The following is a 23510-nucleotide window of genomic DNA, read 5'->3' as shown; positions in this document are numbered from 1 at the left end:
TACCCTAGGCCTTCTGGTTCTTGAGAAGAAGTTGTTTAAAGGATTTTAGCCTATTTGACCCCTTTGACCTTGAATGAAGGTCAAGGTCATTCATTTGAACAAACTTGGTAGCCCTTCATCCCAGCATGTCACAGGCCCAATATCAGTACCCTGGGCCTTCTGGTTCTCAAGAAGAAGTCGTTTAAAGATTTTAGCCTATTTGACCCCTTTGACCTTGAATGAAGGTCAAGGTCATTCATTTGAACAAACTTGGTAGCCCTTCATCCCAGCATGCCACAGGCCTAATATCAGGTCTCTAGGCCTCTTAGTTATTCACAAGAAGTTGTTTAAAGGATTTTAGCCTATTTGACCCCTGTGACCTTGAATGAAGGTCAAGGTCATTTATTTGAACAAACTTGGTAGCCCTTCATCCCAGCATCCTACAGGCCCAATATCAGTACCCTGGGCCTTGTGGTTCTTGAGAAGAAGTCGTTTACAGATTTTAGCCTTTTTGACCCCTTTGACCTTGAATGAAGGTCAAGGTCATTCATTTGAACAAACTTGGTAGCCCTTCATCCCAGCATGCCACAGGCCTAATATCAGGTCTCTAGACCTCTTAGTTATTCACAAGAAGTTGTTTAAAGGATTTTAGCCTATAAAATAATTCCTTAAGCACAGCAATGAAACTGAAGTGATGGCAAAGTAGACATAAAGTCACACATGGATAACTCAATGTTCTGAGCTAATACTGTTAAATCACTCAAATAATTATCTTTATAAACTTAATAAGTAACACATTTTTACATTACATATGAAATTACCTCATCCATGTTTGCCTGCACCAAGTTGTTAAGCATTGATTTGAGACTGGCCAATGTGGCATGCTTCAGACCGTCTAACACAATGGCATCTATGTAGTCGATATAGTCGACCCAGGCGGGCGAAGCCTGGCTTATCTGTACTGCCTGAAAATACAAGTATTAATATCTCGTGAGTTATTATCAAATATAATTGACTCAGGATAGCAAAATCTAGCTTATCTGTACTGCCTGAAAATACCTATGTGTGAGGAGATCTAGCTTATCTGTACTGCCTGAAAATACCTATGTGTGAGGAGATCTGATGAAGCTTGAGATTCATTTATCCAAGAGTTTAGGTATGTCATCAGTCTATGGAAAACAAAATAAATTCTGATTTTAATTGAAATTGACCTCTGACCACACTCACCTCAAATGAGACTTGGACAAGGCCATGGATCTTGTTACCAGATGGCAGCACCAGAGCTTCATGGTCCTCTGTCAGAGTCCTACGTAAAACCAAAAACATTTCTATGATACATGTACGTTGTAAATATGAATATGTGTAAAGATTCCGAAGTTTGTTCTTTACTTATGGTTTAGCAACGGGAATTTACACAAACTGTTAAAAAAGATAATAAATGCGGAATGTTGATAATAATATGTAATTGGGAAACAGTGACCTACTTTTGCATATCTAGTAGTTCCTCCATGGAGTAGGAGGCATCCATCGCACGTCCAGAGAACACGTCCAATGTTCCAGCAGACCAGGAGATAGTAATCTCTGCGATCTCATGACAATTTGTCTGGACAGTGTCCAGATTCTGATGGACATCTAAGCAGACTAAAGCCATGGCCTGTTCAATAAAGTCAGCTGACTCCTTCATCTTCCAGGCATACTGCTGAAGGCCCTGCTCAAACAACTGTAAACAGAAAGTTAGCTATAGTTACTGATATACTGCTAAAGACCCTGCTCAAACAACTGTAAACAGAAAGTTAGCTATAGTTACTGATATACTGCTAAAGACCCTGCTCAAACAACTGTAAACAGAAAGTTAGCTATAGTTACTGATATACTGCTCGAACATATTGATCAATATGATGAATTATGAATTGGGAGAATTTAAGCAATGATAAAATGATACGAAGAGAAATATTGACTGTGAAAAACAAGTCAACATTAAATACATTATAAATATGTACAAACCGTGTCGATTTTGGAAAGCTTCCTCTCAAACAGTGGTTTTTCAAACTCTGTGATAGTCCTCATGATAGTATTATACTTGGACACAATTGTCTCTAGGCGAGTGGCCGTTACACGCAACTCAAACGCGTTGGTGTTTCTCACGAGTTCCTTAGCTGTTGATGGAAGCTGAATATTGAATGGCTCCTGACTGAGGTAGCTTATCTCTCTAAGTATCCGTAACAGTTGTGAGTCCAAGTTAACGTGGATCACTTGTGGACGAGCTTCTACGTCCTCATCAAACTCTTCAGCTATCTGTTAAATATAAAGAAATGGTATTTGGCTTAATATACACATCTCAGCTGCATTAGCCCAGAGGAGGAGGCCATGAAATAGACAATTAGACATCTTTAACAATCTTAATTCTGACACAAGAGATAGAAGGCTAATGGTATACTATTGCACACCTGAACTACAGTCAAACCTTGATGTATTGTAGTTCAAGGGATCGTCAGAAAAACTTCGAAACATCGAGACTTCGAATTATTCGTGGTTGAAATTAGACCGATGTTTTTTTTAACCATGACCAACTGTGGTACATGTAGTTGTGTACATGTCGACCCGTTCCGTAAACTTTATAATCATTGTATTTACCACAAGCAAAAAAAAAAAAAGTATGCAATTAATCACATGTATTGCTATATGTATATTATAAACAAGGCTTACGTGTACTAGGCCTAACCCATGTACATGTGTTCGTTTGGTGACTATTTAAGCGATGGTTCATATTGCGGAATGAATATAAAAACGAAAACATGTTGTAAAAAAGAAACTAAAAAGGAGGAAATGAAAGCTCTACAACACCTACAAAATACTTCGATTTAGAATGATCGATTTTCTCAAATATTTATGCCAAATTTTGCAATGTAACAGTTTTGAGTATGAGTTACTAATAATGTGGCTAGCTATTTACCGTTGTATGATTTAATAACACAGCTTGTAAAAACAAAGCACCGGGTATCGGCCTGATCAGTGATATTAATTATCTTGATGATATCAAGCAAGCAACACAAGCTGTCATAATCCCTATTGTCCGGTGAAGGGCCGTCGCGAGACAGCTAGTTGTGACAGCATGCCGCGGGGTATCGGTGAACACCTGATCTGTACAGGTAAATTTTTATTAGAATCATTGAGTGTCAGTTACCTATGATTCTATAACAAATGGTCCATGAAAAAAGTTTGATACATTGAGAACTTCGATTCATAAAACTTTGATTCATACATGGGTTAGTTAGTAATGTTTATATAGTGAAGAAATTCGGGACCAGACCAAAAGTTCGATACAACGAGAAATTCGATTCATCGAAGTTCGAATCATCGAGGTTTGACAGTACATAACTGTAATAGCAAATGCCCAATAATGAGGACAGAATATTTTCAATACCTGAAATATCTTATCAAATAATTTGTATAAAAGTATTAATATGAAGGATATGGCTTCATCAGGATTAATTGCAGAGTTCACTTTCAATCATCCCTACAGTAAAGATTAAACCATGTATATCATATTGAGCTATATACAGGTCACCTCTGTTTGTATATAAACCCTCACCAGAAGTGGCTGTTTCAGACGAAGGGTGAGCTCTGCTGTGATATTTTCCCGCCACTCCAACATGAGTCCCTTTTTAAAGTCCTCTAACATACGATGAACGTCGTTGTACAGATCCCTCATCTGCCAGCCCGAGTCACCCTCCAGGGAGTGAGGACTCACTCTCTTCATCTTCTCCATCGGGTGCTGAAATCACACTTACTTATATGATATTTGGAAAATACACACACTCGAAAAATGTAGTTCTTAACATGTCTTAATGATAAGCTGTACCTCACGATAAATCAGAACAGGATAGTATATAAGACCACTTTTAATAACAAAAATTGTCTTCTTTTATGTAATAAAAAGGTAAGTTTAAACCCTAACCTGGATGCGTTGGATGAGCCCATGTGTCCACATAAGTTTGGACACAATACGAGGCATGTTGGCATGGCTTGGTGGGTGGTGCTGGTTCTCTTCAAACATTTGTCGTACATTGTTGAGTTCTACACTAAAGGCCTTGATCAGTAGGGCATCCTTGTCTCGCAGATGGACCTGCAATATATACCATATCATACCCATATCACACATCAACAGTTTGATACATTTGAGCAAAGAGACGATGATCAAGTACACTGATTTAATTCACTACTAATTTTCATACACAGATCTCCAACTTTGTCCCAACACATACAAACAAAATAGTAGTGGGCTGAAACCCTTAAACATAGACCTAGACACACAGATATTGTACAGATATTGTTGCCTATAATAATATCTTACCTGGACTAACTCCCGACTACTGACGCCTTCAAACACCTCAAGGAGCCTGAGCTGGGCATCCACTGTAGGGCACTGGTTATAGGATAACCGGAGGATCTCTGAAAGTCGTTTCTCCAACGCCTGGAAACAACAAATATATCTGATTACAACAATACTTCTCCCACCTCACTCAGCAAAATCATTTAGAAGATTTGGTATCATAAGTAACATTAACCATGAGATAAAATCATATGTATAATCAAATTGTAGAATAATTATATGCAACATTAACTAAATAAGTTTTATCATATTGAACCGCACTCGATTATTTTCAATCTCTTATAAAAAAAGAACAGACAATATTTCTATTTTATTCTGATGATCTTACCTTCACGACTGTTCTGAATTTGAAGAATGCTCGTTCGAAGTTTTGTGTGCCATCAATACTGAGGACGTTTCCAACGACATTAAAAAACTCCCTCATGGAGTGTGTGTACTTGGAGTGTATTTCCTTGACTAGAGCGTCTAAACTCATACTACCGGCGCCACCTATCTCTGCTGCGTCGGCCAACAGACGGAAATGACGGGTGGTTTCTACTAATTCTAATACATCATTGCACCTGTAACATATAAAATTCAATATTATACTTATAAAGCCATTTCATTTTCAACACCTTATGTTGTGTTTTCACAAAAAATACACGACAATACCCAAAATGTATAATATCAAAATTTTGAAGAGATTATATATATAAATATTTGTTAAAGAAAGACGAAATATTATAACAGTACATAGGGAAGTTAGATCTATGTACATGTATGTGAGTAAAGCATTGTCATTAATGGTCAATATATATAATTAATGCTTATTGCCATAGCTTTAAACTGAATCAAAAATATATATCCTTCATGACCACACATTAAACCTTCTTTACAAGGCAATAAACCAAAATGTATTTAAGAACTTGACTAGATAACACATTAAATATAGCTTACCTTTCCATGAAGTTGTTGAGGAGGTCGAAACACGGAGCATTTCGTGGCGGCCATGGACTGTCGGTCCATAACTCATCCTCATTGATAGAGCTGTTACTGGAATTTCCATCCTGGTGTCTCATACCATACCTTGGCGTGTAGGGGACCATACATGGGGAACAGAGTTCCCTGGGCTGGGAGGCAAAGGTAAAATCATTAGTCAGGAACAGAGTTCCTGGGGCTAGGAGCTCTGAAGGAAAATCATTGTAAATATGGGACCATACATCTTAGTCAGGAACAGGTTCCTGGGCTGGGAGGCTCTGAAAGGTAAAATCATTGTAAATATGGGACCATAAATCTTAATCAGTACAGGGTTCCTCTGGGTAAAACATTGTAAATGGGGAGGCTCTGAAAGGTAAAATCATTGTAAATATGGGGACCATACATCTTAGTCAGGAACAGGGTTCCTTGGAGCTGGGAGGCTCTGAAAGGTAAAATCATTGTAAATATGGGAACCATACATCTTAGTTCAGGAACAGGGTTCCTTGGAGCTGGGAGGCTCTGAAAGGTAAAATCATTGTAAATATTGGGACCATACATCTTAGTTAGGAACAGGGTTCCTTGGAGCTGGGAGGCTCTGAAAGGTAAAATCATTGTAAATATGGGGACCATACATCTTAGTCAGGAACAGGGTTCCTTGGAGCTGGGAGGCTCTGAAAGGTAAAATCATTGTAAATATGGGGACCATACATCTTAGTCAGGAACAGGGTTCCTTGGAGCTGGGAGGCTCTGAAAGGTAAAATCATTGTAAATATGGGGACCATACATCTTAGTCAGGAACAGGGTTCCTTGGAGCTGGGAGGCTCTGAAAGGTAAAATCATTGTAAATATGGGGACCATACATCTTAGTCAGGAACAGAGTTCCCTGGGGCTGGGAGGCTCTGAAAGGTAAAATCATTGTAAATATGGGGACCATACATCTTAGTCAGGAACAGAGTTCCCTGGGGCTGGGAGGCTCTGAAAGGTTAAATCATTGTAAATATGGGGACCATACATCTTAGTCAGGAACAGGGTTCCTTGGAGCTGGGAGGCTCTGAAAGGTAAAATCATTGTAAATATGGGGACCATACATCTTAGTCAGGAACAGTGTTCCTTGGAGCTGGGAGGCTCTGAAAGGGAAAATCATTGTAAATATGGGGACCATACATCTTAGTCAGGAATAGAGTTCCCTGGGGCTGGGAGGCTCTGAAAGTAAAATCATTGTAAATATGGGGACCATACATCTTAGTCAGGAACAGGGTTCCTTGGAGCTGGGGCTCTGAAAGTAAAATCATTGTAAATAGGGACTCTCTTAGTAAACAGTTCTGGTGGAGTCGAAGGTAAAATCATTGTAAATATGGACATAAATCTTAGTCAGGAACATGGTTCCCTGGCTCTGTAAAGTAAAATCATTGATACATCAACAATTAACACATTTTGATTTATATGGTACAGTCTACAAAATCAATGAAAAATACAGCTGTTTATGTCAGGATAGATAATTATAAAAGTTGGGGCAAAGAACGATAACTCTATCATCCAAACCTGATACGATTTCTACTAACCTGATACGACTATATCTTGGATATCACGTGATGTTATTTTAACCAATAGGAATACAAGATTCTTGTCTGAGGCAGGATAAAAGTATGTACCAGATCAAGGTGGAGGAATACCACAGACCTGGGATCAGTACCTAGTACTGCCAAGGTAAAATAATTTACTGGTAACACTCTCACGATAACTTACAATCTCTCTGCATTTTCCGAGATATTTCTAGCGTTTTGATCATCTGCTTTGTCCTTGTAGTCCAAGTATGTCCCTCGGAAAGCTGCACATACCCGCAGAGCATCCTTCAGTTTTGAATATGACTGAAAGATAAGGACAAAAATACAACGAACCATAAAATTTTATTTCTAAGTTTATTTAATATGTATTAGAAAACCATGCTGTGAAATTTTGTAATTACCATGTTCATTTAATGCTCATCTTGCCTATGACCTAGCTAAACAATAATCCTTCTCATTTTTAAACCACATATATTGACACAATTACTTCCTTGACCTTTCACCTTTGAACTATGCCTGCCTTACCTCTAGTGGCTCCCTAAGAATGTCATCTCCGACCAAAGAGATAGCCCTGTGAACGACTTCATTAGACAGCATCCGCAGCATGTTGTGGAACTTATCCATCTGGTGATAGTATCTATAAAACAAGACAAATGTTAATGGAATCATTGCTTTAACGGAGGATTAATAATGTAATATAAACTTTATTTATTTTACATCGATTGAGAAACAAGTTATACAACTTATAAAAATCACTCTCGATGGCCCGGATGTAAGCGCGCGATGGGTCTTAGTGTGGGAGGAAACCAGAGTGCCCAGAGAAAACCCACGTGATCGGGCTGGTGATCCCTGACCCTTTCACGTCTATGCCGGGGATCGAACCCCGGCCAGCTAGGTGAAAGGCGAGTGGCTTAACCACTACACCACCCGATCACCCAAGGAGGATTAGTATCTTACCACGAACACCATGGTTAACTTTCACACTTAGGATATCTCACTTCAATCTCATAATGTAGACAATTAATATCAAACTAATAATACCTCACAAACTTACTTACGATATTATAGTATTAAAACATGAGTTGTACAGCTGACCGCGTAGATTTCCTGTGATACTTACACTGAGTTCTGCCAGACTCTAAACAGAACCTGCATAAGAGGTTGGAACATTTTTAACATCTGTCTGGGGTCTAATGTACTGTGGAGGTCCTCAAACAACCACTGCATCGTGCTGAGGAATTTTAGGGTTCTGTTCACATCCGTCACTGCCTACAAATCAGATAAAGAGCAATCTAAAATTAATGCATGTAGCTAAATGGTGTTTTGAATATCCATCATATAACTATAATGATGATGCTTGAAGTGTCTGGACTTCTCTTATAAATATCATAGCATTGTTAAACTTGAAAAAAATGATACAGTAAAACTTATCTATAACCAACAAATTCATGGTTACAGTGTAGTAACTTTCCATTGCACATTCAATGTTCCCATAAGATGTTTTAAATATGTCTATAACAAACTATATATATAATGAAGTAATTTCGTAGGTACATAGGGGTTTGTTATAACCATGTTTTACTGTATTATTGGTATTCCCAAAACATAAAGCATAAAAAAAAAATCACAATTAAATGTAAAAATGAATGAACACCTTAATATCAGAAAACAATAGAAGAAAGAAAGATTTATGCAAATGATCTTGTAATGAGAGCTACTAAGATTTTAAACAGCCTAACTAGCAAGGCAGACGATGCGGTGATCTTACCCTGTTCACATCCTTGCGTACGTGGTTGAAGGAGTTGGAGTACTGACTCTGTGCCTGATCCAGGTTCTGAAGGATGTCCTTGGCTACCGGTGATTCGAGCTGACGGAGGATGGAGTGGAGACGTCCTAACTGTCTTTCCCACATCTTTATCTCATCCAGGGGACCAGGCTCCGGACCATAGTGATGGAAGAGGTCAGCAATGGGGTCGTGTCGTAGGACACCCTAAGGTCAAAGGTTATGATATCAATAGACCAGCCACTGTTGTGATACTTTGAGTATAAGTAGTTATTGTATTAAAAACTTTAAATAAAAAGATGACATATCAGTAGCATTAGCCAAATTAGCTGAAGATCTTAAGATAAAGTCATTAAGAATTTGAACTTTAATCTGTCGATGATGACCTTACCTTGATCTGTTTGATCCATGCCAGGACTGTGGTCTCCAGTACGTGGAGTACGGATCCTCTACGGGCTGGGGTAGCCGCAGCCTCCGCTAAAACTTCTATAGATGGCAGACTCAGGATAATACGGCCCTAGAAATTACAAATAGAGTGTGCTTAATCAAACCTATAGTTTTATATACAAAGAGAAAATATAGCCCTGTGTCAGCTAGTCTATCCCACCCTATTGACAGGTAGACACACTTTTATTATTTAATTCAATTCAGCTGGTTAATCTGAAGCACTCTGTTGGTTCCAGGCAAACATTTGATCTAAATTAACTTGAATATGAAGATTAGCTCAAAGTTTTGTAAAATCATTGTCGAGATATAAAGACTCAACTTCAAAAATAGATAATAAAGTATTGCTTCTTTTCCTGTTTAAATTCAAAGAAAGAATGTTTCAGCAGGTTCAACTATGATGAGCACTTTAGAGATGGTGTGTTTACTTTTAGAGCGGCACACCTGACTTACCTCTACATGGCCCTGTGATACCTCCACAATAGACATTAGTCTGTGTAATACATCCATTACTTTGTCTCCTCCAGCAGCAGCCAGATTGGACTGGTTGGTACATAATAAAGGCAGGTAAACCTCCCTCACAATCAGCTCCAAGTGTTCTAATGGTACATCCGTACAGTCAACGAAGAAAACCTCATTTCCTGTAATATAATTTATGATCAGTAAATGGTGACATCAGGCAATACATTGTATAATGAACAAAAAGATTCCATTCATGCAAATTAAACTTATCAGTGAAATTTTGAAGAAACATCTGAATTATTTCATATTTAATATAGAATTCATTAAACAGTCACAGAATTGTTAAAATAAAATGAAAGAAATATGAGAAACTGAAACTAAAAAAAATTGGGACAAAACTTTTCAACTTATTTATTACAACCATAATGCTATCACCACAGCCGTGGATTTTACCTATATTTTCCTTGGTTAGCTTGGTGCCAGCTTTGCACTTGAGAAAGAAGATGGATTTGTATTTTAGATCATGTGGTGGAATCAGTGAAGCTGTTATCTGTTTAGATGGTCGACTAAACACAAACAGTCGGCCCACATCTTCATTATTAATGAACTCATAAAAGGCCAGTCTGAAAAAAAGACACTTCTGATGAAAACTCTTGACAAAACTTCAATTGGAAATTTTGTAACAAAAAGTTCAATAGTTAAAGGTGTTAAATAACTAAATGCAAAGTAGCCAGTACTTCCACACAGCTCAAATCTCAATATTATTAAATCTGGTTTGAATATAATTATGTTGATATAAGAAAGTGGTTACCTGTTCTCATCATTCAGAAACATATTTTTCAGCTCCTCATTTCTTGGTCTCAGCGAGGAGCTGATCCTCCCCTCTAACCACTTCAATCTTTCATCCATTTTGACAACCGCTTATTCTGGAATAAAGCTAGGATGATTAAAAAATCTGGACAATGATGGAATCAAGGATCTGATGTATTAATATAGGTAAATATGTGATGATAAAATGTTTGTTTAAAATGTACCATGATCCATTGGAACAAATAACTGGACATGTAAATTACCAATGTGTCATTGATCTAGTGAAACAGATAGCTATATATTGTCATCTCAATTATCATGCTGTATCTGGATCGAAATCTTGCGGTTCGAATCAAGGTCTGGTCGCTACATTTTCTCTTTTCCTGTTTCAAACTTGGCACCCAACTAAAATACCCACGGTGGTGGTATTTATATAAGGGTCTTGTATATCTTCGACACCAGATTACCATACATGTGAGTGTCTTGGTTAAGTGATTGAAACTCCACATGAGAAAGATCTTTATTTCTAACCACCATTTCACTTTTCGTTCTTGATCAACAAGCACTGATTTAGAGAGGAATCTGCACTGATTTATTGGGCCAAAATACTATTGATGATTGCATTACAGATAAATTTAGTTGAAAACATAAGGTCTTCTGGCCTTATTACAAAATCATTTTAAGCAAATTGAAAGATAGATGTTAACAAATCTTTCTTGTTTCTTGCACATTGTGTAGCAAAAAGTTTTAAAAGTGCTTCTAAGCAACCACCTGCTTTTTGCAACTAACAAAATCGCTAAATACTTGACCAAAATATGGACAGTCCATTTTGTATGAAAGAGGCTATAACAAAATAGATATACGTACTTTCTGCGACTTCAGTCAAAGTATTTTCAAATCAATACATCACTTTTGAACTATTGTTATGTTTTGATTCCCAGCAGAGCGTTCACGGTGTCGTCCATATTGTTTGCATGTTGCTACTTGGCGTCTAATTTGCATACTCTAAATAAGTATTTTCCTTTTAGCCCAAAAACTCATTATAACTAATGAAGTATGTATGAATTTTAAAAATAAGGCAATTTTTTTATAAAATGGAAATTTTTAATAAATTTTGAACGAAAACAAAATTCTCAGTGGGACGAGAGGTCATGAACCCTAAACCGGAAGTTATGGTGACAGGTTGTTGAAATTGATGAAAACATGGATGATTTGAGTAAGAAAACGTCATGTATGGGTAGTGTTTGGTAAGTCGTCATTTTAATAAGAAGCATAAATCATTTATTTAAACAATCATTAAGTTTTATTTAGTATTCGCCAGACTGAAGTACACTAATAAATATACGGATTAATTCCGTCATCTTTTAAGTTTTAACAACTTCGGAACACAGAACACTAAACAGTGTAACAGACTGTGCTTTACTGTACTATGTGCACTGTTAGACGTTATATTGATTTCGAATATCTGATTACTTTGTACAATACAGATATTATAGAACAGCTACAGTATTGATGTTTATATTGAACTTTTGTAACGTAACTGCTAAGAACTACAGACTTGGCGCTAACAAATTTAGTAGTTCTCTGAACAATTAAAACCAGAGAAAAACACATGTAGGTCCTACTGTACAGCTACTCCCATAACATGAGAGTCGACTGGTCAGCCGTTTTTTTATCGGACGTTATTTTGCTGACTGTCGACTCTCATTTCCGAAGGGTCATTTCTTTGATGCAGCTTCCGACGTCAGATGAAGGCGGAATGAAAAGTGCAATAATATCAATATTTATAGCTCTAACAGTGATAACATTGATGTGTACTTACAGTTTAGGTATTAATTATCCCATTTATATAGGAAAACCATAACTTGAGGCCTCATAAAATAGTATTTTAGCGGATTAGATATGATGAATCCTTTCCGTAACATTTTGACCTAGTTTTAAATATGGCGGCTGGTTACTACAAAAAACGGAACGTGAATTCAAGCGGGCAGAATCATTCTGCCTGCTTGAATGCAAGTAAAAGTAAAGGCAGATCAAGCGTCTTGGGGACTTTGCAATTCGTTTTTTTCTATTTATCGGGCGGATCGCTTTCATCATGAAGTTTTGTCTGGGTCATGAAAGTTTACGTTAGGAGATGTAAATATTTGTTTTAGATGGATTTTACGGCTGATTTTGTCAAAAAACTTGTTGATTTATGAAAAAGAGGTAGGTATTTGACATTGATGACGATTTAAATATGATTTAAACGCTTTATATTGTCATAATCAAAACTTTGAAAATGTTAAGCTCAGCATCGGGTAAATGGCCTATCGGAAGTTAGAGGTTAGACACAATGTAATGTTCTAAAAGTGTCTCGTCGTGTTATACCTCTAACATTGTTGGAGTACTACTGTACATGTATAATAAATTCTCTAGGCACGGCTCATAACTGTGTGTTACTTTGTCATGTGTTGTTTCTTTGACTAACATTCATGCATATTATATTACGATAACAGGAGAAAAAAATGTAGCAGCCTAGGCCTGGTTTAGACCGTGCTCAAACCCAGGACTGCCGAACACTAGCCAGGTGAACAAATAATTATACCCAGCTGCCTCCGACTCTTGGCAGAGTATATGTGTAAGCCCCAGTGTGATTCCCCCCCCCCCCCCCCATCCGTTTGCCCGCTACATTAAGATATTTATTTTTATTTTTTTATTTTTCAGGTATGGATATTTCAAATTTCAAAACAAGCTCAATGAATAGATGATTGAGCAATATGTATGTTAACAAACTTAAAAAGAGTAATTCATAATAGAAAAGTACAATGTTGAGGATATTTAGGGTTATCCCCCTTGTGATAATTCTCCTGATGGATGAAGCCTCCTCAGGTGTAGTGATCAAGTTACCTGTAAAGAAAGGTTCAAATAATCATGACCTTCACCAGCGGAGTAGACGTAGTGTATCTTTTCGTGGTAACCTCGGAGGGAAGCCAGGACAGGGCTATTATGTGGAGGTTCTAATGGGTACACCCCCACAACAGGTAAATATATATATATATAATCCAATAATATTTACACTTGTAATTAGATCTTGACATTGAAAAACATGGGCAATATCGAGATTTAATCCGGGAAACATATCGTTTCGAGCCTTCGTAAATTCTGCTGGATATGTGTAATTTGATGTTTAAAGGGACAATTCAGTCTAAGAGAACATTAAAATTTGTACATATATCGGAAAAAACCCAGTTCTAATGGAAATTATATCAGTCGGTTTTACTGTGATATGCCTGAAAAGCCCATGGTGGTGACTTGTGTGTGAAATGTTCAAACTCGCTCGCTATCCACCATTACACACCGAGGTCGAACTTCTTGTATGCCGAACCCTGTCCCTTGCTCGTAGAGTAATGCAACTTTTGTCCAGAACTGCTCAAATCGCTCTGACAGTAGTGTGTTTTACCTTATTAGGTGAATTGTCTTGCCTAAAAAATCATTTACGTGCGTGACTTTGGCTTGGTATGGGTACAGCATCCATATTGTACCTGCTAAATCGTATTGATCAACGATATAATATATTTAAGCGATATTAATTAAAATACTTAACAATGTCATGGAATTGGTCAATGTTTTACGTTAAATGTTTCATAAGAAATGTAGAACAATGCATTTATGCTATATTGTGCTTCTTGGTTATGTAAAAGAATTAGCCTGAGTGAATTGATGTTAAATAATGGAGTGAAAACTGATCAGAATGCAATAAAATAATTAACATGCATATAGCATGAATTAGAAGTTAACCATGAACAAATCCTGCCATAAGAAAAGTAAATATGACCAGAATTAATTCTTTACATGGATATTTTTATTTATACACTATTAAATGTTTTATTTTGTTAGTTAAATGTGTTGATTGACACTGGCAGTAGTAATTTTGCTGTGGCAGCAAGTCCTAATCCTGATATCACAATGTGGTTCCATCGGAATGAGTAAGTGACACAATATCTTAATAACCAAAAGCAGAATTTAGTTATCCATACAATTTTTTCTGGCTTTGATTTTCTTCTTCCTCTCTTTTGAAGCCATATGATGACATCAAAGATGAATTGAAGTTTAAAAACTATAACTGTAAACCAACTTTTGTATGCGATTTATTTTTCGCCAATTTCGCGATCAAGGTAAATTCGTGAAAGTTTAACTCCTGGAATTAATCATTTACAATTCTCACATAATTAAATCAAAGGTATTTCCATTTAATATTAAATACACGAACCTTAATCCCCGCAAAAATGCTTTGAAACAGAAATCGTCAAATTTAGTAGTGAAAGAAAGTTGGCTTACAGTATCTCAATAAATTGTATTGCATTAAAAAATAGCTGTGTGTACAATATCATAATAGGGTGAAATGAACAAACAATGATGAAGGAATTAGCAATCAAGCTGAAAGAAGGAATTAACTTATCACATGTGTGAAAACATTTCTATTGTATATATATCCTAGTCCAGATCATACACACATACCTGGTCATGAGATAATTAAACCAATTTACAAACTACATTTCTGTGAATATCAGACATCTGTTGACTGATTTAAGGGTAAGATAAATTTGACTGTATCATGTTTTGTTCTTTGTTTTGGTATGTAGGTCTGGTACATACCAGGATGTTGGTACAGAGGTGTATGTACCGTATACTCAGGGAAACTGGCGTGGTATCCTAGCAACCGATCGGGTAGCTCTCTCATCCATGCCAAATTCTTCTGTCAGAGCCCACATTGCCTTTATCCTTCAATCTAGTGACTTCTTCATCAATGGCTCCAACTGGCAGGGTATACTGGGTATGGGGTACGCGGCTATAGCCCAGGTAAGACCAATGACTAATAAAAAATGATATAAGTAATTTCAAAACAATTGATTTATGATTTAGTAATGAGATGTGTATTGGACATTCTGCTGGCAGTCTTACACCTTAACGTTGATATTTAAGACCAATATACCAGCATTTTTAGTGGGGTTCAATTTATTCTATCCTTCTACTCTGAATTGATATTAAGTTAAAAATAAAAGTAAAGTTTAATGGAAACAGACAATTTAGTCGAAAAATTAACATAATACTCTAAATTTGATGAAAACAAAGACAATTTAGTACAAAACTAAACATGATACTCTGTCTTTGTATGTAAACAGCCGACTAAACTAAACATGATACTCTGTCTTTGTATGTTAACAGCACGACTCCAAAACCAAACATGATACTCTGTCTTTGTATGTTAACAGCACGACTTCAAAACCAAACATGATACTCTGTCTTTGTATGTTAACAGCCTGACTCCAAAACTAAACATGATACTTTGTCTTTGTATGTTAACAGCCCAAATCCAAAACCAAACATGATATTCTGTCTTTGTATGTAAACAGCCGACTAAACTAAACATGATACTCTGTCTTTGTATGTTAACAGCCTGACTCCAAAACTAAACATGATACTCTGTCTTTGTATGTTAACAGTCCGACTCCAAAACTAAATATGATACTCTGTCTTTGTATGTTAACAGCCCGACTCCAAAACTAAATATGATACTCTGTCTTTGTATGTTAACAGCCCGACTCCAAAACTAAACATGATACTCTGTCTTTGTATGTTAACAGCCCGACTCCAAAACTAAACATGATACTCTGTCTTTGTATGTTAACAGCCCGACTCCAAAACTAAACATGATACTCTGTCTTTGTATGTTAACAGCCCGACTCCAAAACTAAACATGATACTCTGTCTTTGTATGTTAACAGCCCAACTCCAAAACTAAACATGATACTCTGTCTTTGTATGTTAACAGCCCGACTCCAAAACTAAACATGATACTCTGTCTTTGTATGTTAACAGCCCGACTCCAAAACTAAACATGATACTCTGTCTTTGTATGTTAACAGCCCGACTCCAAAACTAAACATGATACTCTGTCTTTGTATGTTAACAGCCTGACAGTAGTGTGGTACCGTTCTTTGACTCGCTGATAAAGGAAGGCAGTGTAGATGATCTGTTCTCCATGCAGCTGTGTGGCACAGTGTACAAACCTACAAACACCAGCGAGACAGAGATGGGTGGTAGTCTGGTAAGGATTAACAGAATCTTACGTGGGTCGAGATCTGTCAAGTGGATTTTGGCTGATCAACCCGAGGCTTGCCATGGGTTATATTAGCAGCCAAAATCTTTCACGAGGGTTGAGATATCCATGTCCACTTGACTGACCCATGTAAGATTATTTTTCTCCCATATTTAAAAAAAACACAAAAAAACGGATTAGGAATTATTTTTATTCTGTTGACAATTAATGGCCTCCTCGACAATAATCTCCGCATGTATCGATGATGTCATTGTCAAGTGCGTGTTAGCTGTCTTTTCCCTACCCCGGTAAAAGACAGTTATCTTTTTCTAGCAACCGCAGGATAACCCTGACAGGTATGGGAGAACGATATGTCTTGGATAGCGAGGTCAGGATAATAATAACAAAGGAAACACATATCAAAATGGATATTGTAGTATATAAAACCAAGTGTTAAGACTAATGAATAGGTTTGATAAGGATGGAGATGTTTTAGAGAAATAAGTCAACTACAACATCATAGGCTATATAGGCTTGATTTTAATGGTAAAAGTGTTTTATATATAGGAGAACATAGATATGCACTGAGACTCCTTAAAAACTTAACAAAATCTAAATCAGAAACTGAATATCTCCGTACATTGGAGGAATTAGAACCAGACATTCCACAAGGATGAACATCTGTTTTATTGGCGATACATTTTATACAAATCTGGGTCATGTTTTGACTCTGTTTTCCCCAGATATTAGGAGGAACTGGCACAGACGGTAAACATTTTGTGTATATTTTCTGCAGATATTGGGAGGAGTTGATGAGTCCCTGTATACTGGGAAGATGATGTATACACCGATACATAAGGAGTGGTATTACGAGGTGATCATCCTAGATATAATGGTGGCCGGTGGTAGTCTGACAATGGACTGTAAAGAGGTATGCCTATACCATACACATAGCTTACCAGTAGGTTTCCTTGTTGTCAAGTTTTTTTTTGTGATCTTGTTTTATTTTATGAAATTATGACACATTTTATTTGGAATTTGTGCACTTTAACTTTAAGCTCCTGTCATAGATAACAAAACACTATAAGTACCAGGAAAGGTTTGTGTTTATGCTGCCCCCATATTCTTTCTAGCCATAGAAAATGAAAAGGACCCCACTTTTTGTCTGAAATTACATTAAGAGGCCTCATTTTATCTGAGAAGGAGCCCATTTATGGGACACCAAGCTCAACCCCTGACCGAAGTATAATAATTATATTATGTCAGGAAAAACAAAAAAATGCTGATATCAGATTAAAAATAGGTTAAAACAGTGACTTATTGACTAAAAATCTTTTCATTATGAATGAGTTCCTTTCCCTCACCCCTAGCTCTCCATCTCTTGGTAGTTTTATTTTGAATGATCCACTGTGACTGAGTGGTTAAGGAGTTCCGATCCCTTACCCCTCTGGGTAGTTTTATGTTGAATGATCCACTGTAACTGAGTGGTTAAGGTGTTCTGACACATTACCATTAGCCCTCCATTTCCTGGTATTCATGATCAGTTAACACTGATATTAGGCAGGTACTGGATATTGGTCTGTAGGTCTCTTCAAGTTTCCTGCTTTCCTCCATCCAGTAAACTTGGCACATCCTAAAATAATTTGTTTTTTACTTTGTTGTTAATTTCAGTATAATTTTGGTAAAACAATAGTGGACAGTGGAACCACTAATCTTCGCCTTCCTATCAAAGTCTTCAACACATTGGTCACTAAAGTACAGCAACATCTAATGGTGAGTGGTCAGTCTGTTATGGTGAGTGGTCAGTCTGTTATGGTGAGTGGTCAGTCTGTTATGGTGAGTGGTCAGTCTGTTATGGTGAGTGATCAGTCTGTTATGGTGAGTGATCAGTCTGTGATGGTGAGTGGTCAGTCTGTTATGGTGAGTGATCAGTCTGTGATGGTGAGTGGTCAGTCTGTTATGGTGAGTGATCAGTCTGTGATGGTGAGTGGTCAGTCTGTGATGGTGAGTGATCAGTCTGTGATGGTGAGTGGTCAGTCTGTGATGTTGAGTGGTCAGTCTGTAATTATAGTGAGTGATCAGTCTTCAACACATTGGTCACTAAAGTACAGCAACATCTAATGGTGAGTGGTCAGTCTGTGATGGTGAGTGGTCAGTCTGTAATGGTGCGTGGTCAGTCTGTAATTATAGTGAGTGATCAGTCTTCAACACATTGGTCACTAAAGTACAGCAACATCTAATGGTGAGTGGTCAGTCTGTGATGGTGAGTGGTCAGTATATAATGGTCAGTGGTCAGTCTATAACATGTAGTGCTAGCTAGCCTAAGTCTACAAATTAGTGAACTTCTTCTGCAGTATCCTGATTGTTCACATAGACAGTGGGATTTGTCACAAGTTTTCTGTGACAGCTAGGTGATCAAAGTTATCAATCTTCACAGACAGACGGAGGGTTAGAAGCTGGTCCTATCCTAGTAGACCAGGAGATTAATTATTCAGACAAACAGAACTTTAATAATTTCATCTCATCATGTATGTTCAACAAAAAAAATTTGTTGTGTTTGAATAAATTGCTATTGTACACTGTAATGTAGGAAAGAAGAAAAGAAAAGAATAAAACACGAAATAATCATGCCTTGAATAGTGACTGATACAATTAGTAAAGCTATTGTAATGTCGTAATTAATGCCTGGTTTGTTTGTCTTGTTTCAGATGGTGGGGACTCAGCTGGGAGAGAACTTCTGGAAAGGGGTCGACCATATCTGTTGGGACCATGGCACTATACCCTACGACGACTTTCCTACTATAACTATATCATTTCCTCAAACCAAAAACTCCTCATTTAATCTTATTATATCTCCACAGGTAAAATCATTGATTTATGTCGTGCTTTCAATTTCCTCTTATTTGAAATTAAAAAAAAAAATTAAACTGTGTCTATTTAATATATTGCATACACATTATATTCAAAACTGTAATGAGTCTGTATACATGTAAATCATGTCAAAGGGTATACATGTACAGTACTAATTTTTCAGGTGAAGCGAGCGTGAACTTGTCCATTGTAATGAAATAATTTCTTACATTACAAAATGGTTGTTGTTGAGTCAAACAGGGAGATTCCAGTGTTACAAGAAAGTTAATCTTACTTTGTTTTGTACTTTTCCAGCAATACATTCGTCCCGTGGGTGAAGACAACGACGACACACCTGGGGTGGATTGTTTTAAATTCGCCGTAGCTTCATCTACAACTGGTACGTTTAATTACAGGGAATGATTTGAAACACAATGTAAAGTTTAATAAGATCCGCTGGTATATCTGTTATATTGTAAATGATTTTTATAAAGTAACAGTTACCAGTAGTATAACAATATTTCATGTAAGGTTTGGAAATAGGACTAAAAACAGTGATATAGGTTACACTGTTTGTATTGTTTATAAGATCTAAACATGTTTAGCTTTTGTCTCTGTATTTCATACAAGGGAAGCAATCCAAAGACACCTTGATGTTGAAAGATAGTTCTAACCATGTAGGAATCAATCATGTAGGAATCGCCATGTCGATAGTGCCATGGTTTAAATTAATGCCTTGTCGATGGTGCCATGGTTGAAATATAAAATTTTCTTTCTGTTCAAGTCCTGCATTCAGTTCTGTAGAATGATTGTTTTAATTTCTGTCTGATGTGGTACAGGAACTGTTCTGGGGGCGGTAATAATGGAGGGATACTACGTAGTGTTTGATCGGGCCCAGAAAAGAATTGGGTTTGGTGAATCTACATGTCCTGCTCGGGACAACATGGCTGTCAAGTCATCAATCAACGGACCTCATACATATACAGGTAAGTCAATATACATACTAATATACAGGTAAAACTTATTTCTGAAAAAAAAAGTTTTAAAACTACCATTCTTGGTATATATTTGATAATCTTTTTGACCTTTATCATTTAAATCTTTGCTCCTTCTTGGTACATAATTTGGAACTGGAATTCTTTTAGGGGTATCTTGTATTTTGTTGATTTCCAAACATTTCGAGGGGTTGCTACATATTAGTTGTAAATTAGAATTTCTGACATCATACAATGACCCTACAGTGCCTGGCCTTGTGCGAGTACAATTTCCACCAAATTAATACTTAAACCAAATCTTTATTGTAATGTTGTAGGTAATGCTACAGATTGTGCCTACTTTAAGCCTGACGCGCGGGAGTCGACCCTGACGGTCGTGGCGTACATCATGGCAGGTATCTGTTGTGTGTGTCTCATTCCTCTCATCGTTATGGTGATACACTGGAACTGTCGGAGACATTTTAGTTGTCGCAAACTTAAACGCCAAAACTCGGACTCTAATGACTTAATTGGAGACACTAGCTAACAAAGATACTCTTTAGTATCTACAGAGTATTACTGGGTGTTTATTTGAGTGCTGATATTCTAGTGTTCCTGCTGTGACTATCACTGCTTAGTCATAATGTGTTCTGATATCACGGTGCTGACACATACAAAAATGTAGTTTGGGTACTTTCTATACTACTTTCTAGTAGCTGGCTTCCTACCTCTGGAGAGATATCATTGATAGCAACAAAAGTTACCTCCCTTCCTAGTAGTGAATCTGTATGCAGAGGTTATTTTCTTTTTTGTATAAGCAAATAATGCTGGACTTCAGTAAATGTGAATTGATGAAGCTTAGTATTTGGTGTTAGGCAATTCCAAGTCAGATAACGTTTTTATCAAGATTTTAATTTTTATAAGCACTTAACAAGACCATAGTTACATGTATACCCATATACCAGTTTTAGATCTGATTGATGAACAAATACTTTATTTTGAATGGTTGTGTTGTCACTGTTACCATGACGCCTGTTACAAGGTAATTTGTTATTTGAGTGTCTGATTTGAAAACCTCACTATAAAGCAACTTCTTTTCACAGTGAATTATTGCACATTTCCATGCCTAATGACTTTTACACAATATTTTAATTTACAGTGTTAAACTTTTTACTTGATTAAATGGTTTGTAGCGATTTATTTTCACAAAGGATTTTATTGCCCAAGAAATAGTTCAAATTTAATTTCATCGGAATTAACAGGAGAAGTTACTTGGAATATTTGAGTGTAATAAAGTGATGTTTAAAAAAACATTTTTATTTTTGATACAAAATTATCTAATGCTGTTTACAAATTGTTTTTCGCTGTCAAAACCTAACTTTTAACATTTTTGTTGTTAATATTTGAAAAGGATTTGAAAAAATGTATTGTTGACATACACATTAAATATTTCATATGGTCATAGTGAAATAAAGCAATTAATTATTGCACTCCTATTATTGTAGTTATAAGTGACCAACATCACTGTTATACTATCTGCAATGAAGTTTGTGTAGGGAGGGGGTATACGTGAATCAGCCTGTCACAACTCAACATACTGCTATATTAGGGTTTTTAAATGTGGAAAATACAATGGTTTAATTTTAAGCTCGCCTATTCGAAGAATAGGGGGTGCTAATGTTGTCACGTCGGCGTCAGCGTTGGCGTCCCATTTCATGTTTAAGTTTTTGAGCAAGTTTCTGTTTCGTCATTTGTTTAAGCTTAAGTCATCATAAATGTTTAACTGAATAGGCGAGCTTTGCTGTTCTCCAACAGCTCTTGTTAGTCTTTTGATTTGTAAAATATAAGATACTTTAAACTTGTTTAATAATTGTGGATAAAATTGGAAGCCATGCTATGATGATGTTGATTTAGTTGCAGGTTGTTGTGTAACATTCTGTGATAATGACAAACAGAGAATTCCATGTATATCATACAGGGTTGGCTATACACTGTCCCTAAGGAATGTTAATGTATCAGTTTAATTACGTATTATGTCGCTTCTTGATACAGAGTTATCTGTTCTTGGAGGCAAATATTTAGACATCTTAAACTCACTTATAACCCTGTTATGAAATGGGGTAGGAGGTATCTTTTATGGCATTGTATCTCTGTTGAGATAGAGACATCTCTAATACTGAACAGAGATATCCACACTTCCTGTGATGACAGGATATCTCTGTCTGAGTAAAGATAGAGATATCTCTGTCTGAGTAATGATAGAGATATCTATGTCTGAGTAAAGATAGAAATATCTCTGTCTGAGGTAAGATAGAGATATCTCTGTCTGAGTTAAGATAGAGATATATCTCTGTCTGAGCTAAGATAGAAATATCTCTGTCTGAGGTAAGATAGATAGAGATATATCTGTCTGAGTTAAGAAAGAGATCTATGTCTTATTTAAGTTAGAGATATCTCTAACTCTGAACAGAAATATCTACACTTCCTGTTACGACAGGATATCTGTGTAAGAGATATATCCTGTTATAACAGGCAGTGTGGATATCCCTTGTTATTTACATTACGTTAGGTACCGTTTCCAAGGGCAGATAACTCTATGTTAAGAAAAGAGTCTATTAACTTGTATATATATGTACATGTAAATAATCATGAAGATATTGTTAAAATTTATTTATGTTTATGCCTGGGTAAATATATTTTGCTTTATATTAGAACGAGTAATAGAATAAGTTGGTGCTGGCATCAAACTCGTGTGTTCTATCTGTACATACTGTATATATATATATATCAATGTATCAGGTTTTATTTATTAATGTTAATACAAAGTGACAAAAAAGTCATAGTTAACAAATTAAGGGCCATTTACCAAAGAATTCAGATGGACTTACAAATCATTGGACTTAAAATGTATCAAATGTCTGTTTAAGTAAGCTGTTTTATTCATTTTGAATGAAATCACAAGGGTTTGAAGGTGAAATAATTACATTCAAGGGTGTCATTGTAGCAATTTTTGTCATCTTTTTAAATGTAGAACATATTTTGATTATAATTTCAGCTGTTTCAGCTTACCAGATAGGTAAATGTTTTAAGATTTAAAACTAATATATAGAAATATCCAGCAGAGAAATGTTCCTGATATTTCGTGAATTAGTTTCATAAGTCATAATACATAGATAAACTAGGTTTAATAAAATATAATAAATAATCACCAAAA

At 36.4% G+C, this 23510-nt stretch overlaps 3 protein-coding genes across 10 annotated transcripts in view; 1 reads left to right on the top strand and 2 right to left on the bottom strand.

The window, feature by feature from the left end:
• The window catches only part of LOC138317865 (uncharacterized), a 71492-nt gene extending 66048 nt beyond the window's left edge, over nt 1-5444 (bottom strand). For all 8 annotated transcript variants that reach the window (XM_069259817.1, XM_069259818.1, XM_069259822.1 and 5 more), the window contains exons 1-9: nt 5309-5444; nt 4701-4932; nt 4334-4453; nt 3938-4105; nt 3572-3754; nt 1984-2274; nt 1464-1699; nt 1207-1285; nt 801-944 (exon numbers count right to left, since the gene is read on the bottom strand). In XM_069259817.1, the coding sequence (XP_069115918.1) occupies nt 801-944; nt 1207-1285; nt 1464-1699; nt 1984-2274; nt 3572-3754; nt 3938-4105; nt 4334-4453; nt 4701-4932; nt 5309-5430 (1575 nt within the window). In that variant the 5' untranslated portion in view covers nt 5431-5444. The remainder of the gene's footprint in view (nt 1-800; nt 945-1206; nt 1286-1463; nt 1700-1983; nt 2275-3571; nt 3755-3937; nt 4106-4333; nt 4454-4700; nt 4933-5308) is intronic.
• A 976-nt stretch (nt 5445-6420) lies between these two features.
• On the bottom strand, nt 6421-11380 carry LOC138319562 (uncharacterized). The gene is made up of 10 exons (XM_069262714.1): nt 11261-11380; nt 10395-10509; nt 10037-10206; nt 9575-9762; nt 9069-9194; nt 8663-8884; nt 8015-8163; nt 7420-7531; nt 7076-7197; nt 6421-6532 (listed from the first exon to the last, which is right to left on the bottom strand). Exons 2-10 carry the CDS (start codon nt 10490-10492, stop codon nt 6421-6423), a joined length of 1299 nt encoding a protein of 432 aa, XP_069118815.1. The 5' UTR covers nt 10493-10509; nt 11261-11380.
• A 173-nt stretch (nt 11381-11553) lies between these two features.
• On the top strand, nt 11554-23510 carry LOC138317863 (beta-secretase 1-like). The gene is made up of 11 exons (XM_069259816.1): nt 11554-11640; nt 13097-13413; nt 14270-14358; nt 15016-15232; nt 16347-16481; nt 17269-17403; nt 18144-18245; nt 19181-19333; nt 19638-19722; nt 20162-20308; nt 20635-23510. The coding sequence occupies exons 2-11, from the start codon at nt 13198-13200 to the stop codon at nt 20841-20843; spliced, it is 1488 nt and encodes a 495-aa protein (XP_069115917.1). The 5' UTR covers nt 11554-11640; nt 13097-13197; the 3' UTR covers nt 20844-23510.

This window comes from Argopecten irradians, chromosome 3, assembly GCF_041381155.1.
Source record: "Argopecten irradians isolate NY chromosome 3, Ai_NY, whole genome shotgun sequence".
NCBI lineage: Eukaryota > Metazoa > Mollusca > Bivalvia > Pectinida > Pectinidae > Argopecten > Argopecten irradians.
Note: the sequence above shows the minus strand (reverse complement) of the source record. Positions and strands in the feature narration are given on the sequence as shown.